Genomic DNA, 16,291 nt, shown 5'->3' on the forward strand with positions numbered 1-16,291 from the left:
TAGTTGCAAAAAAACACAGAAAGGCGGTATTATCAAGTCCTATTTCCCTTTCCCTTCAAAAAAAATTAATCAGATTTGTCAGACAAGACCTGCATACAGTGAAACCATGTTGCTTCAGGTCCCGTAATCCATTGGATTCCAAAAACTTTACTATTCTCTGTTTTAAAAACATTTGCATTCATTTACTTACCACAGAAGCCAGACTTACCAGCCTGTAGTTCCCAACCTCTTCCTTCCGCTTTTGTGCACAGGGACCACATATGAGAAAAGACTTGAAGAGGGGCAACCAAGTTGCTTACTTGTATTAGATGTTCTCCATGGACAGCATGTACAAAATCCTTAAAGCAAAGGTGATATCACCATCTGAGCACACGCGGAAAGCTACTCCTGCTTAATGATACTAAAAGCTTTTGAGCTCCCTCACTGTGCATGTGTGCCATTTCTGTCTGCCATCATGGCACGGGACCATCTTAGTCTAGTTAACACTCTTGGGAGAGGATGGTTATGTGAGAATTTGCATTCTGATGTCCAGGAAGAACATTTGCTACAGGTAAGTAACTTAGTTTTCTCCAGACAAGCAGGGTAAGTCCACAGAACATGGAGTTCTCAGATACAGGCTGCCATGCAACAGGTGGAAATACCTTTTCCATATTCTCTCTCTCTCTCTTTTTTAAGGTACCCTGGAACAGAAAAGAAATGGACCTAGAGGAATGCAGTTAATTCTCATTCCCAAAGAGATTCTGGAAAACTGTCTGGCCAAACTTTGTCACACCAGGTGTACCCTTCTACACAGGGAATATATGAAATGTCAGTGGCATAAGCAAAAGTTTTAACAGGCACCTTAAAATCACTTGCTGTGCTCTAGTCTTCACCCGGGCTTTCTCTGTGAACTGTCCTGTCCTTCACAAAACAGGACATTGCATTAGAAGGGATGGGACAGTTCAGAGAAAATCCCAGTGCAGGCCACAGGCAGCCTACGATTACAGTTGCCCGAGCGAAGACTGAAGGGAGATGATTTTTAAGGCACGGGCCGGGGGGCATTCTGACAAGGGGTGCAAATACAACACACACACACACACACACCTGGATAAACATACCACTGACAGATGTCCATGTTTCATCCTTTCATTTTCAAAAAATCTCCTAAGACAGGAGATATGGCACTGTTCTCTCTGCTTGTTGGTGTGCAAACCAATATAATTTTGTTGGTTAACCAATCTCTGAAAAGTTCCTAGAGCGTTCCACACTGCTCTTAATTCAAGGAAATTTATCTGATGAAGTTTTTCCTGGAGGACTATAAACTCTGGTGGTTTGTTAGTAATCATTCTTGTATTTGATCACGCTTGGTTTGCGCTGTTACCAACCTTTACACAGTACTATTTGAAGAATGTTTTGGCTTTTATTTGCTATTGCAGAGAACATTTGTTTTGACCCCTGAAGCAGGCACATTTTGCGCCAAAACATAGCCCGTGTCAGTTTATCTCATTAAAGGCCTCTCCATTGTTCCAGACTTGAGGGCTCATTTGTGCTTTTTTTGCTGCTTTGGTTTGTGCACTTTTTGATTCTCTCTTTTATTTTACCATTTCAAGAAATAGCAAATTTGGAAGAAGAGCACCCAGTGGTATAACCCAAGGAGACTGCTGAGATCTAGGTAAGGGTGCACAGTTGCATATACCCTCTCAGAAGATGAGGAGGAACGTAAGGAGACAAAATAGGATATATTCTGTGGCAGCCCCCCTGGGATGGAACAATCTACTGCTGGCATTAGTCCAGAACATAATTTAGTAATCTGGAAAAGGCGGAACACTTTATTCCATGAGAATGCTGGAGGTAAAGAGAAGATAGAACAGGAGTTAGAGGCTGAGTATTCAGTAACAGTTTTGAAATGGTGGAAGACAAGACCGGGCCATCTGTCAGATAGCTCCTCGGTATCCAAAATCTCCACCCGGGGACGTTTTGTCAGGAAACACTGTACATTGTACATTAATAAAACAAAATCCGTGGGAAAAGGAACTGCAAGGGACTCCCCTGCTCCCTGTACATCACTTCCCTCCATCGGAGCCTGTGCCACAGAAGCGTGCTGCACCTCTTGTCTATCAACCGCCACGTGTGGAGCGGGTCACGCCCGAGAGGAAAAAATGGCGCCTGCCAATGCATACTGCACTAACTGCCCCGAGGAAACCGTCGAAACTATCCCCTATGCTTCCGACTCACCAGCCGCCTGCGGGCTGACGGCAGCAGGACTCACACTCCCCCGATGCTGCTCTCCGGCCCCCACACCGGGAGCAGCACTTAGCTGCCTCAGAAGGCACTGGCGTGCTTCACAAACGCCTGCCCCAAAACTGACTCAGCAGAACGCCTAGTTTCTCTGTATGATTAAACAAAAACAAAGTCTCTTACCTTTTTTTTTTTAGTCAGAAGAGAAAGGAAACACCCAATCAGGCCAACATCCCCGGGCGACGGAGGATAAGTAGGGGGAGACTGGGAGGGACCCGGCACCACCAGGTGTACACCACAAGCTGCAAAGAGCCACTCAACCCCTGTCTGTGCTAAACTAGGCCCAAAGGACACCAGTAGCCAGATCAAACCAGAGCTGCACAGAGATGTCCCTCCACCTGCTGAATACTGAGGTTCAGCTTGCTGCACAAGTACACATATAGCAAACCTCAGAGGTTCTCTCTATCTCCACCTGCTGGTAGAGGGACACAACCCACAAGTCTGTGGATTGATCTGTGGGATGCCATGGAATGTATTTATTTATTTGGAATTTGGTCACACTTTTTCAGTAGTAGCTCAAGGTGAGATACACTCAGGTACAAGGTATTTCCCTGTCCCTGTAGGGATCAAAATCTAAGTTTGTACCTGAGGCAATGGAGAGTTAAGTGGCTTGCCCAAGATCACAAGGAGCAGCAGTGGGATTTGAACCAGCCACCATAGGGCAGTACCTGAGATATTAAGGTCCCTGAACCACTAGAGCAAGATGGAATGATCGACCATATCAAAAGCAGAAAACATGTCAAGGGAAAACAGGATAACGTCTCTTCCCCCATCAAGGCTTAATTTCATACAGTTTACTAACCCAGGAAGTGTACATTTGGTGGAATGGTAAGGTTGAAAACCTGACTGGCAGGGATGTAAGGCATTGGTCTGATCCCTGATCCAGAAAAACTGGCAAATGGTCAGCAATTTAAAAAAAAAAAAAAAAATAGACAACACTGGAACAAACATGGTGGTAAAAGGAACAGAAGACTTTTATATTAATACATAAATTAAAAAGTGTGTCTGACACAGCCATGTTTCACCCAGTAAGGGCTGCTTCAGGGAATACTGAAATCATATCCAGATGTAATCATAATATAATGAATAAATAATACTAAAACTTAACACATATATAGACAGCATAATAAATAATAACTGAACAGAACATTAAAAAATGTCTAAAAGCAACATCTCCAAAGACATCAGAGGGAACAACATGGCACCACAACTAAAAAGTATAAACCAATCCTTAAAAAACCTTTGTTTGTGGAAAATAAAGGTATGAACATGAAGGGCACATGGAATTCCTGGTAAGCGAGTTCTCATAGCTCATTTTTTAAGCAACTGTTTACTTTTTGTTTTTTTTTTAGGAATTTTCAGTTTGTGCATTCAATTTATGGATGAGAGTGAAACTGAACTACTGTTTTAAATACTTTTGTTTTCTGCAGTAATGCCTATAGTAAAGAGAAAGGTTCACACCATAAGCTTGGGTCCCCACACACACTTCTGTGTTCATCAGTGTAATATGTGAATTTCCATGTCCAAGAAATGCTGTTTCTACACATTATTATTTAGGGCTTCTTTTATCAAACCACACTAGCAATTCCAGTGCAGCAATGCCGACAAAGCCCATGGGCTTCATCAACATTGCTGCGTGGGAACCGCTAGGGTGGTTTGGTAAAAGAGGCCCTTAACGTTTTATTCAGTTATATTTTATTATAGGGTCTATAAACTTGTTACGTTTTAGTATTATTTGATTCATTATGACATATTATTTATTCATGATATGGTTTTATGTCTGGATATGTCATCATTGTACTTATATATTGGTTTTGTTTGCTAAGCTACCTAGATTACTGCAATGCAATTTACGCCGGATGCAAAGGATAAGTTTGAGATAGGTCTATAGTTAAGTAGGTCTATAGTTTGTGACCAAGGACAAGTTACCTTTAGAATCATTAACTAGGGGCTATAAGACAGTTTGTTTCCAAGGAGCAGAAAAACCTCCCCAGAAGATAAGTTTCTCGTAACCATGGAATGGAGAAAAGGTAGAAGGGTTGAAGGAATTACACTAGGAGAAAGGCAAGTAGTGGATCATTAAAAAGGTGATGAAGATTAGGGAGATGGTTTTGGCAAGGTGAGAAACAGGAGGTAAGACAATTGCAAGGACCCCCTCCTACCAGCTAGTAAGGGATCTTCAGGAAAGGTGGTATCCCCATTCATTGCTGCTTCACAGACTCCAATGCAAGACACTTTTTGTATGTGGGGCAAAATGAACACATCATCATATCCCAGTACAAATGTTCCTCCTCTAAATCAATGAAGCAGAAACAAGTTAAGATCACCCCCTACCAAAAGGCTGTTTACATGTCAAAAGAGAGGGTATGTGGAAGTTAGTGAAGAATGCCCTGCAAGATTGAAGTTGCTCACAATGCACAGAGGGGAAGCATGGAGTCCTCAAGGCATAAAACCCTTTTTTTCCCCCTCTTTCTTTTTCTTCTTTTAAGATATTGCCCCCTCCCCTCCCTGTCAGACACTGATCTAGCAGGGAGAGGAAGGTGGTGAGAAGGCCATGTCCAAACTACTCATGGCACCTTAAGACAGGATCCAATTAAAAAGAAAGCAGTAGCTATCTTAGCCTGCCATACTCTCAGAATACGAAGAGAAAAAAATATAACCATGCCTTTTGAAATGTGGGTAATTTTTTGCCTACCACAACATTAGGTAATTAAAATGAAATAATGCAGATCAGATCATTTTGTACATTACAGCAATTTATCTTTCTGCATTAAACAGTAAACATGCACGGGCTTGCATTAAATACACTTTGGTAAAACAAACTCCATGACAAATAATGGAGAGAACTGCAGAAAGTGAAACACATTCCTTCCATTTTATACAAGTACTTCTGAATTTGTTCAATTTAAACAGTGCATTAAACCTATTAGGAATGCACTCGACATCCAAGCACCAATTTTCACAGAGTTAATAAAACTTCACATTGCACAATTACAAGATTAAGATTCAGCACAGCTGGTTTATTATTGCAAACAGAGATTTTGTGCTTTACAAAGCATTATAAATGCAAACAAATAAGGCATTACACGGCTATATAAATAGCTTGTCTTAACTAAACCCTAAACAATGAAAGCAAAACACACTAGCTACAGTAAGAACACAGCACACATGTACAAGTAGGAGGCCAATTTGCTGCTAACCATATGTATTCTTACCCTGAGATCAGGCCTCCTGTATACCTGTTAGTTAAAATACAAAAAGCTATCATGAATATGTACAACTTTACATTAGATTTCATACAGCAGAGTTATAATCACATGTCCTTTAAGCCACTTTACTTTTGTATATCATCTCTCATAATACGGTCTAGCTATGTATTTCAACAGTCGTTGTGGGCATCTTAAAGGACACCACCAGATCAACTTCAGAAATATAGAGGGGCATTTTCAATATAACATCTAAATCTCTGTTTTGCGGAAAATGTCCAAAAATCCACTACCAAAAATGGCCATTTTCAAACCAGAAAAACGTCCAGCTTTTTGTTTCAAAAATGGACATTTGCTAGACGTTTTTGTGCTCAGTATGTCTTTTTTTTTTTTTTTTAATGGTCCAAAAAGACCAAGGGAAATAAAACGTTCAAAAACAAGCCATTGGGATGTATTGGTGGTGGTGGAGGTGGGAGGAACCTAACATTCTTAGTAGACTGGTCACACAGACATCCAAGCAGAGCAGTGGGGCACCCTAGGAAACACTGCAGTAGACATTATTATTATTATTATTATTAACATTTGTATAGCGCTACCAGACGCACGCAGCGCTGAACACCTGACAGAGTCTAGACAGTCCCTGCTCAATACAGCTTACAATCTAAAAATCACATAAAAGGTCTCAGATACACATCACCATTATCCCCTCATATTTTATGATGAGCCCTCCAAAAACCACCAAAAAACCTACTGTACACCACTACAATATGGCTGCAAGTGTCTCACGCTTTCTACCACAAGTGGAACAGTGGGATTCGAGCCTGGGTCCCCTTCTCTAGAGTGCACTGCACCAACCACTAGGCTATTCCAGGGACCTGCTTGCTGCTCTAATAGGACTGGCCATAACATCTGAAGCTGTCACAGAGCCTGTATTTACTGTTTCTTTCACATCTTTGGGGGGGTGGGAGGGGGTCAGCGACTACAGGAGGTGTAAGGGGGGGGGGTCATGCCTTAATCCCGCCAGTTGTCAACTCATCATTTAGGGTACTTTTTTGTAACTTAGCCATGATCGAAACAGGTCTAGACCTCTTTTAGACCTGGACATTTTGATTTTGTTTCATTACAGCAGAAAAACGTCTAAGTTCTGGGAACGCCCAAATCCTGCCTCCCAACACGTCACCTTATGATATGGTCACACTGCATATGAACTGCATAGAAAACCAACTTAAAAATGGGTTTCAAAAATAGCAATTTGGACATTTTGGCACACAAAAAAATCCTTCTGTCACTGTATGCCATTTTTAGGATGTTTTTCTGTTTTGAAAACGAGCCTCATACTGTTATTAGTACATAGTCAGCAACATCACATGGCCAAGCAGTTTTCAATGGTCAGTCATCAGTATTTATTTTCACAAGCTATTATAATGTTTGAAGGAGGTCATGAAGCTGAAAGGAGGGAGACTCAATAAGAATGTGAGAAACGCTCTTCACCAAGGTAATGGGCAGTTTAAAGGAGCTAAGAGTGGCAGAATTCAAGAATTCATAGGACAGGTACAAAGGCCCCTTTAATGGCACAGGGAAGAAAAGGACGACTAGAGATTACATAAAACCAGAAAGCAGGCAGACCAAGGGGTCCTTATCTGTATTTTTCATCTTCTAGAAATTTTGTGCAATTTTTAACAGATATATTCAAGAGAGGATAAGAAGATTGATATTCTCTAATTGGAAAATATAATTGCTATATTTAGTCATACTGATATGTAGCTTTGACGTTTTGTTTTTACACTAGCTAAATTAGGACATACCGTAATTGATCAGTAGAACATTTTATTTACACAAATAAAAATTGTCAGCTTAATGGTGGCATCAAAACAAAATTATGACTTGTCAAAAGCAGAATGATTTTTACTAAACTAATAATGAACCACTAAGATGGGGGGGGGGGGGGGGGATCCTGTAAAGTTAATTAGTAACCAACAAAATAACCAATGGGTCTTCTATCTTTCTTCTGGACTAAAACTTGGGGAGTTTACTAATTGGCTCCCAATTGGTAGTCTGGGTCATGTCATAGACAGCAAAAAGCAAAAGGAAGATTGCATAATTCTTATCTAAGTTTGTGTTTTCCCTTATTATGGGACCAGATTAGTTTAAAAAAAAATATTACACTAGCACTCTGTCCTCTGGTGTAGAAACTTTTGAATTACATCACAAACAATGGAGGACATTTCTGATTCTTCAAACTTCATTTTTGTTACCGTCAATGAATTTGAACGTTACACATAAACAAGTCATCAGCTTCATTTTATATTTTTCATTCTATACAAATGAGAAGGTTCTTATTATGATTTGTATTATTTACTGGAGTTTCTCATCTCACTCCCTGCTACTTCTGATTTAGAGAAGCTGAGGTTAAATAAAATTATCTTGTTAAAGGGAGGACTGAGAATTTTTATGGAATTTGGTATATACACCAGGACAGTGTACCTTGACCCAGTTTTCATGGACTGCTTTGCCATTTGTATTTTCAGGATATCTGAAATGAATATGCATGACATGTATTAGCATGCAAGGCCTCCACTGTATTCAAATATCCTGAAGATATGACTGGCCAGGTGGTCCCTAAGAACTGGGTCACTGACTATATATTTTCTTTAATCATAGGGCAAAGATAACTAATTGGAATGCTGCAATCAAGGGTCTTTGGATTTAAAAATCGCATCTTATGAACTGAAAAGGGCCTTCAGTAAGGGACTCTCCCTTTGGTACTCATCTTTACAAATGAAGCCCAACTGTCAATGTTTGGAGTGCCAATAATTTTAACATGAACTCTCTAAAGCAAACTGGCTATTTCAGAAGCAAAAAATACTTATTAATCTTGCTTATTACTAAAGGGCAAAAAAAACAGCTCTAAGGAGCTGTTTAAGTAGCAGATACATGAAATCTAAACTGTCCTACATCCCATTTTTTTAAAAATAAATGGGAAAACCTTGTGCAAGCCTCAATTGGGCAACACTGGTTGGAACACAGTAGGCTACTCTATGTATTGCTCGGTGTCCTTTGAGCCCTTTTCAGATAGGAAGGTAGGCTCCCAGACGTTAAACTGCTTTGGAGAAGGGAACTGGATAGAACTCAGTTCAGATACAAAGTGCTTTAATTCCAATAACCTTACAGGAGATTTGAAACTTAATTGAAGGGCCCTTTTACTAAGCAGCGGGATACCACAGGAGCCTGGCGCTAGTTCCCACCCTTAGGAAATGCCATTTCTGGCACTACACAAATATGATCTATTTTTGTAGCGCCAGAACTTCCGGCGGTAATTGGGCAGCACTGCACACTGCCTGGTTACGGACTGGTTAGTGCGGGACCCCTTACTGCCATCTCAATTGGTGGCAGAAAGCGCTCGCCCCGAAATGGCCACATGGTGTTTCACTTACAGCATGGTCATTTTTCCTCAAACACAGCCTTTTACCCGCTGCAGTAAAAGGGGGCATCAGCACGCGTCAAAAACATGCGCTGATGCTGACGTAGGCCCCCTTTTACAGCAGTTTAGTATAAGTGCTAAGACGTTTGGCAAGGGTTATTGTATTTTGGGGCCGATACGAAAAGCTACCATGAGCCGAACTATGCAGTCACTGTGGGTTTTACTTTAGTAGCTGCAGAATGCAGAAAGGGGTCCTGCACAGGTGTTAACTTGCATGGAAGACATGGCCGCACACTCCATTAAAATGTATGGTAAGGGGTACGTAAAAGTATTCCATACAGAGAAGGGTGATTTTTGATTTGTGCACAACATAAGAGATTTTTCACCTGGTCTGAGGCAGCATAGAAGGGTTAGCAGAGAGGATTTATGATAGTTTTTGAATGGAGAAGTAACCTAGTGGTTAGTGCAGTTGACTTTGATCCTGGGGAACTGGGTTCAATTCCCACTGCAGCTTCTTGTGACTCTGGGCAAGTCACTTAACCACTTTGAATGAATGTAGTTATGGCGGTAACTGATAATGTGTGCACGTCCAAACTAAAAGTATGAGCACACATCAGTACCTGTTCTTCTCTGTATAGATATCAGCCTTGCAAGATGTTTATGTGAGGCTAATATTTGTAAGCAGAAAAATAGGTGCTGATGTGTGCCCACACTCAATTTTGTTTGGACATGCACACCAAGAAGCCATGCTTAATGTGAAACCTTTGAGCACATGCGCCCAGTCAGCAAATTCTATGATGTAATTCATGCATTAAAATATGCAAGTTCTTTGCATTTTAAATTTGCATATCATCATGTTCCTGCATGATGCAGAATTAAGTTTGTGGTAGAAGCTGCATGGCTCTACTGCAAGATTTTCTGCATTGGCCCTCCTGTATCTTTATCATACTGTTTTAAAAAACATTAACCAATGGGATGTGATTTGGTAAAAGAAGGCACTATCTGAAGGTTGTTTACCTAGGGCATGACGACAGACAGTGTTAACTTTACTCCTTAAATAAAACTGTGCTGATTCTGACCAGTGTTCTAACAGGCCAGTGGGGCAAAGTCTTGGGGCATCAAAGGTTAGAAGAAATGGGCATTGTAATACTCCAAAGGCTGACAATTTATCATATGGATCATTTTAAGTTAAATAGGGCAAGGGTGTTATTAGAAGGGTGGAGTATGGATTGTGGTGTGATAAAGGCCTCTCCCATCTTGCCTATTAATGTAAGAAATAATAATTGCATGGCTTTCCAACAGGCTGTGAAGACTTGGCTATTTCAACAGCCTCTGACTCAAATGTGAGCACTGCCCAAATTTGAGAGACTAAGCTTTTTATGGCCTTGAACATTGTAATGTGTCAGCATATTATTGAGTTTGGGATAGATTTTGTGTTATTTGTGAATTTAGGGCCCTGATTACAAAGGCGTGCTAGCATTTTTAGCATGCTAATCAGGTAGATGCAATAGGAATATTATAGACATCTACATAGTGAGTATGCACTAATTTTTAGAGTGCATTAAAAATGCTAGCACGCCTTTGTAAACAGAGCCCTTAGTTTGATATTTTATTATGTTCCATTGTTTTTTGTATTTAAATTATAAAGATTTTGATTGTACACCGATTGGATTTTACCACCAATAGCTTAGTTTTACTTGTTTATACTCCATCTTGAATGTGAATGGTTAAGCGGATAAATAATCAAATTAAATTGAATGTTATTTTAAATTCTGAAATCTAAAGATAACACTACAATCTAAGAATAATGTGAGGAAGGGATACACTGATTTAGGAAAGTCCAATAGACTTTTGTGGATAAGGGGAATTTTGTTTTCAGCAAACATGCAATCCTGACAAACATCACAACCCTCTATTCTATTCCTATTTTTAAGGAACGTTGGAAAAGGTCTCAGTTATGTGGTTGGTGATCACCCTGTACCCTTCAATGGGAATTTGCCCTTTCATCAAAGTCTCAAAAAGTGCTTGCTTTATTAGCAGTTGACTGGACTACTGCTTTATTATGCAGAAAGCTCACCACGCTTGAAAATTTCTAACTACAAAATCTTCAAACGGAACAGACTGCTAGACAAATTCGGTTACAATCAAATCCAGGCATTCCAGGAATCATGACTCTTAAAATTACATCACAAATTCACAGCTACTGAAAACATCTACATGTATAAATACAAATAGCTGCATGAAGATGGCCTGGGGCGGGGGGGGGGGGGGGGGGGGGGGGGGGGTGGGGGGGGGTGAGCTGGAAGAATCTCATGAGCCTAGTGTTACCCACATTGCAGTTTGTGTTTACTTAGCTTTTCCTCCTAATTAGTCAACATATATGGTTTATGCAGTGTGTGTATGTTTTATTTATGAAAAACGCAAAAATAATAATTTTAAAAAAAGCTAACACGTCCAGCTTGCCCAGGAAGATAAAAGCATACTGAGGAACAGGTGAGTATTCCTAGCACAAGAATCTCCAATTATGCAAGCAAATATGACTGCAGGATGGAGAACATGTTTTTCCTTAAAAAAACACCCCAAAACAAAAGAGGGACTACCGTACTGTTTAATTGTTAACTGCTGGCACGCCAACAAATGTTGAAAACAGACATGATTTAAAAAAAAAAAAAAAGCACATCAGCCTATATGGTTTTTTTTTGTAAATCTGATGCACAGCGGTCGTGAAAGGTGAGCCTACTACGAGAAAACAATAAAACAAGATAACAGGAAAATCATCCATATTTAAAATAAATAAATAGGCAATCACTGAGATGCTGTGGACAAGCAGGAAAATGTTCGCAATGCCCTGATTTGTGTTGGCAAAGTTGCTGATGTAAACATAACCCTTGATGAAACTATTGTGTGAAACGGATGAGCTCCATCGGGTGCAGATAAGTCAATTTTGACACATTTGTTTGAAAGTTTCACCCGATTTATTCTTGAATTTGTCAAAGTACTGAAAAAGAAAGTATATTTATAATAATTAAAATGGAGAATTTTTGACCAATGAAAAATCTAGGTGAAATACTGACACTACTTTCAAGGTGTTTGCTGCTTCTGAGGTCTTCCCCGCCTTTAAAAAATTCTTGATTTAACATTTGTTGTGGTAACAGATTATTATTTTTAGTCAAGAAAGTTTCTATAGTTGGTTTTGGTTTTAGCAAAGGAGAGGACACTTAAAGAGGGTGTTTTCAACAGCATTATCCAAAGATGAAAACTGACAATTTTACAGATTAGGAAACAGATGCTGGGCATGTTTATAGTACTCACATATTTCAAGTTACATGATCTCAAACAACTTCAGCAGATATTTCTTAATAGAAATAAAAAGGTCAAACATGTTATATTTGGTCCAGTTCAAAAGCTTTGTTTACTGACCTATGTTTCGATATATCCCAGCTAACAGCAACCATTCTATGAGAAAAAAAAATCTTTCCTCCGTCCTATGACTTGATCACTTCTCCCTACTTGAAATGCTACAGCCTCAGAAGTATTCCTTCCAGAACTAGTTCTGAAAGGATGAACAGCTACAACAGCACTGTGACAGGCTGTAGGAGTTGGTTGAACCTTCAGTACCATATTTCTATTGCATTTTCTGAGTATTTTGTTATTTCTTATGGTGCCAAAATGGAATGGTAAACAAAGACTTCCTCTGTAATACTGAAGTCTCCAAGAGTAAGACTGACAACTTTGCAGTCTGGCCTAAACAACCCTCAGGAGTCTAGCTTTCCCACTGCTACAGAAACTCGAGGAGGATTATCATTGCTAAGAAAAAAAAGGGACCTTGTTTAGTTCTCCAGGTCGATTTTTCTGCCTCTTTGAGGGCCTATTATGCCTGCTCAAAATGGAGAATGCCAGTGCTGGAAGATTACATCACTCTGCAGATGCAGGAGGGGGAGCCTTCTGAGCTTCACTCCCCAGATCACTGTAGAGGTAAAGTTGCTTTCTGGTGACAGAGCAGGAGAGTCTTCTAGTGAGGCTCAGGGGTTCAAATACTGGTAAGGGTCTGGGAAGAATGGCTTGTGCACCAATGGAGAAGCAGGCAGTAGTAACTCTTGACATGATATAGGGTGCCTTGGTAAAGCTGCACGAAACATTTATCTGTTAAAAGTGACCTGTCTTTTTAAAATCTAATCTAGTGATGTGACGATATTAGTGCAAGCAGCAGCAGCAGAACAGTCTACGGAACATGCAGATAGGATTGTGGCCCTGAAGAAAGATGTGGTGATTGTAAACACTGTTGATACTTTCCATATTCAAGATAAAATTCAGTTGTTAGAAAAATTGAACAATTGGAGAACTCTGAGCCCACAGACCTAAGAGCAATCGACGAAACAACTATCTTCTGCAAATCTCTGAAGACATTTCTCTTCAACAAGGCCTACAATGAGAACCTTTAGCCACACTAATCCACCTCACCAACCCAATCAGATAAGAAAGCCCACTTCGATAATCACCCTAATCACTCCCTCCCTTCTTCTTTCTTCCCTTACTTAATCTCTGCACAAAACTAAATGTATCTGTTATCCTGTAATGACAATGTTACAAAACTATGTAAGCCACATTGAGCCTGCAAATAGGTGGGGGAATGTGGGATACAAATGCAATAAATAAATAAATAAATTTCTTAGACTCGATCTCAGCAGAAGGTGCCCCTCTGGTAGATAAAATAGCTTGCCCACTAAAGCTTTGAAAAGATAATACATAGAAACATGACGGCAGATAAGAGCCAAATGGCCCATCCAGTCTGCCCATCCACAGCAACCATTATCTCCTCTTTTCCCTAAAAGGTCCCAATGTGCCTATCCCACACTATCTTAAATTCAGACACAGTCCTCGTCTCTACTGCCTCCACTGGGAGGCGATTCCACACATCCACCACCCTTTCCGTGAAAAAGTATTTCCTTAGATTACTCCTGAACCTATGACCTCTTAACTATTCTATGCCCTCTCATTCCAGAGTTTTCCTTCATTTGAAAGAGGCTCACCTCCTGTACATTAATGCCACAGAGGTATTTAAATGTCTCTATCATATCCCCTCTCTCCCATCTTTCTTCCATCACTGAATGGAATAGATGGTGGGAAGGAGACTCCAGGACTAGATCTTTCAGCCATGTTGGAGGATTCTGAACCGATAATAGGGGACAGAACTACCCTGATTGTCTGGTTACTATTTAAATATAATTATGTGCTTTTATTTTCATAATATGCTTACTTAATGTATGGGACAAAGGCATTACATTTTTCCTGACTTGGCTAAAGCAACCCAAGAGAGGTGTAAAACTTTCCTGGCCAGGTGCCAGGAAAGTGGGTGCCACTTTCATTTGGAGGTACCCATGTAAAATTTTCTGGTATCAATTATGTTTTTTTTTTTTTTTTACCCTGAACAATTACATTTCTTTTTAGATCCTAAGGTATCCAGGACCTTGAGCTCTTCTGATGGCAATGTCAATGGGTGATCCTTTTGATCATCATATTATAATTCAAAAGAAGTGAAAAATGTATAGTTTTTCTATTTTTTAATTCAGTTCTCTCTAAATTTATTGCTCCTCCCCTCTTTTGGTATGGGGTCTAACTTGGTCAGGACCAAAACAACATTAAGAGGTCCTTTTACTAAGGTGTGCTAACAGATTTAGGGGTCTTTTTACCAAGCCATGATAAAAAGTGGACAGCGCTGGTGTACACTTGTGGGTTTTCTGCATGCTGCAGCCACTTTTAGTGCAGTGGTAAAATGGCCGCCATGCTATATTTTATTGTAATGGCCATGGGCTAATTTCCCAGGCAGTAAGGATTCCTGTGCTAGTCCTGTGATAATTGGGTACTGCGCGGTAATGTGCCCACTCTACCTGATTAGCATAGACACGCATACTCTCCGCCCATTGGTGCCCTCCCACGTTGGAAATAAAAAATAAGGCGCTCATAAAAATACAATGGGCATCTTATCATGCTAATCAATAGCGCATAATAAATCCATTAGTGCACTTTAGTAAAAGGACCCCTTAGCTTGCTATTTCTGATATTTTCCTTTAGAATTGTGTTACGATTTGAGATTGCTTGCTTCTGCTTATATTTCTGTACTCAACTTTTCTTGAAATATATTTCTTTATTTGTAAATTTTGAAAACAGTTCTTTAATGAAACTGTGCGTTAGCCTATCCAACAATCATCCACAGATGAGGAGGTGAATTGAAAGACAGCACATGTTCACAGGCATCAGACACTGCTGCTTCTAGTATTACTTGCTCATCTTGCTTTTCCTCTTAAGATTACTAGAGCTACTTGTAACTATAAATAAACTATAATGAGGTTTTACTAGATCAAAAATGATGCTTTATGATAATTTTAAATAGTATGGCATACCAAAGTACAAATATATCTGCAAGGTACCTAGCTTTGTCGTTTTGTTTTTTTTCTGAACTAGTTGAACATCAAAACTCTTGGTTAACATGTATATAGCAAAATATAAAGCGACAACACACACACCAATAAAGAGCAGAGAAAAATCAATGTAACCATTCATAGCAGAGTGCAAATGTGAGCCATGCTTTATTCCAATTTGATGTCACAAAGTCAGCACAAAAGAAGAAAACAAATTTGTTTATATTTAACATCCACAGATCAGAACTGGAATAGGAACAGCAATCTGGCCAAATATCTTCTGTCTGCTACCATATAAACTACAGTACTTGCAACCAGATGTAACGTGTGCTATGGCGTTATTACGCTACATGTATGACGGAAGAAAATGAGATTTGCAACACATGTGAGTGACAATGCTGTAGACACTGCTGTGACATCAGGCTATTGGTAAGAAAAGGATCGTTTTTCCTTTTTGTGTTCCGAGATTGATCCTGGTCCTAGTGTTCATGAATATATAAAATGTTTATTATAATGTGTGGTTAGTAGGAAAAAAAGTATGGGAACGAATGGAAGACTTAGGAAACCTGGAAAGCAAGGTTGTGAACTTTACATTTTGTGAAGGGTTTTATTAGTGAATATATAAAAACTAAACAAAACGAGGGCTTTACAAGATGAGTTAGTCCACTAAAAAGGTTAACACAATCTGATCAGCTTTCAGAAGTTATCCTCCCTTCATTGGAGTCAGTCCTGAAAGTTAATCACAGATGTATTAAGCTAGTCAACTAAGATGGCATTATCTACAACTGTATTTGTTGACTCTTACGTCTACACATAACAAGTGAACTCATACAGCAACCACAATACTTTCGCTAGGTATTTATTTTTTATTTATAGCATTTATACCCCACATTATCCCAAACAAGTTCGGGTTCAATGTGGCTTATATCAAAGTTTAGAGCAAAGTACAAAAAGGATTAAACAAAAGT

General features: G+C 39.6%; 1 protein-coding gene across 1 annotated transcript in view; it reads right to left on the reverse strand.

The window, feature by feature from the left end:
• MTMR1 (myotubularin related protein 1) overlaps positions 1-16,291 on the reverse strand; it is a 142,683-nt gene that overhangs the window by 102,698 nt on the left and 23,694 nt on the right. Inside the window, exon 3 of the mRNA XM_030208930.1 lies at positions 5,493-5,516. Within this exon, the coding sequence (XP_030064790.1) occupies positions 5,493-5,516 (24 nt within the window). The remainder of the gene's footprint in view (positions 1-5,492; positions 5,517-16,291) is intronic.

This window comes from Microcaecilia unicolor, chromosome 7 (assembly GCF_901765095.1).
Source record: "Microcaecilia unicolor chromosome 7, aMicUni1.1, whole genome shotgun sequence".
In the NCBI taxonomy this organism is placed as follows: domain Eukaryota; kingdom Metazoa; phylum Chordata; class Amphibia; order Gymnophiona; family Siphonopidae; genus Microcaecilia; species Microcaecilia unicolor.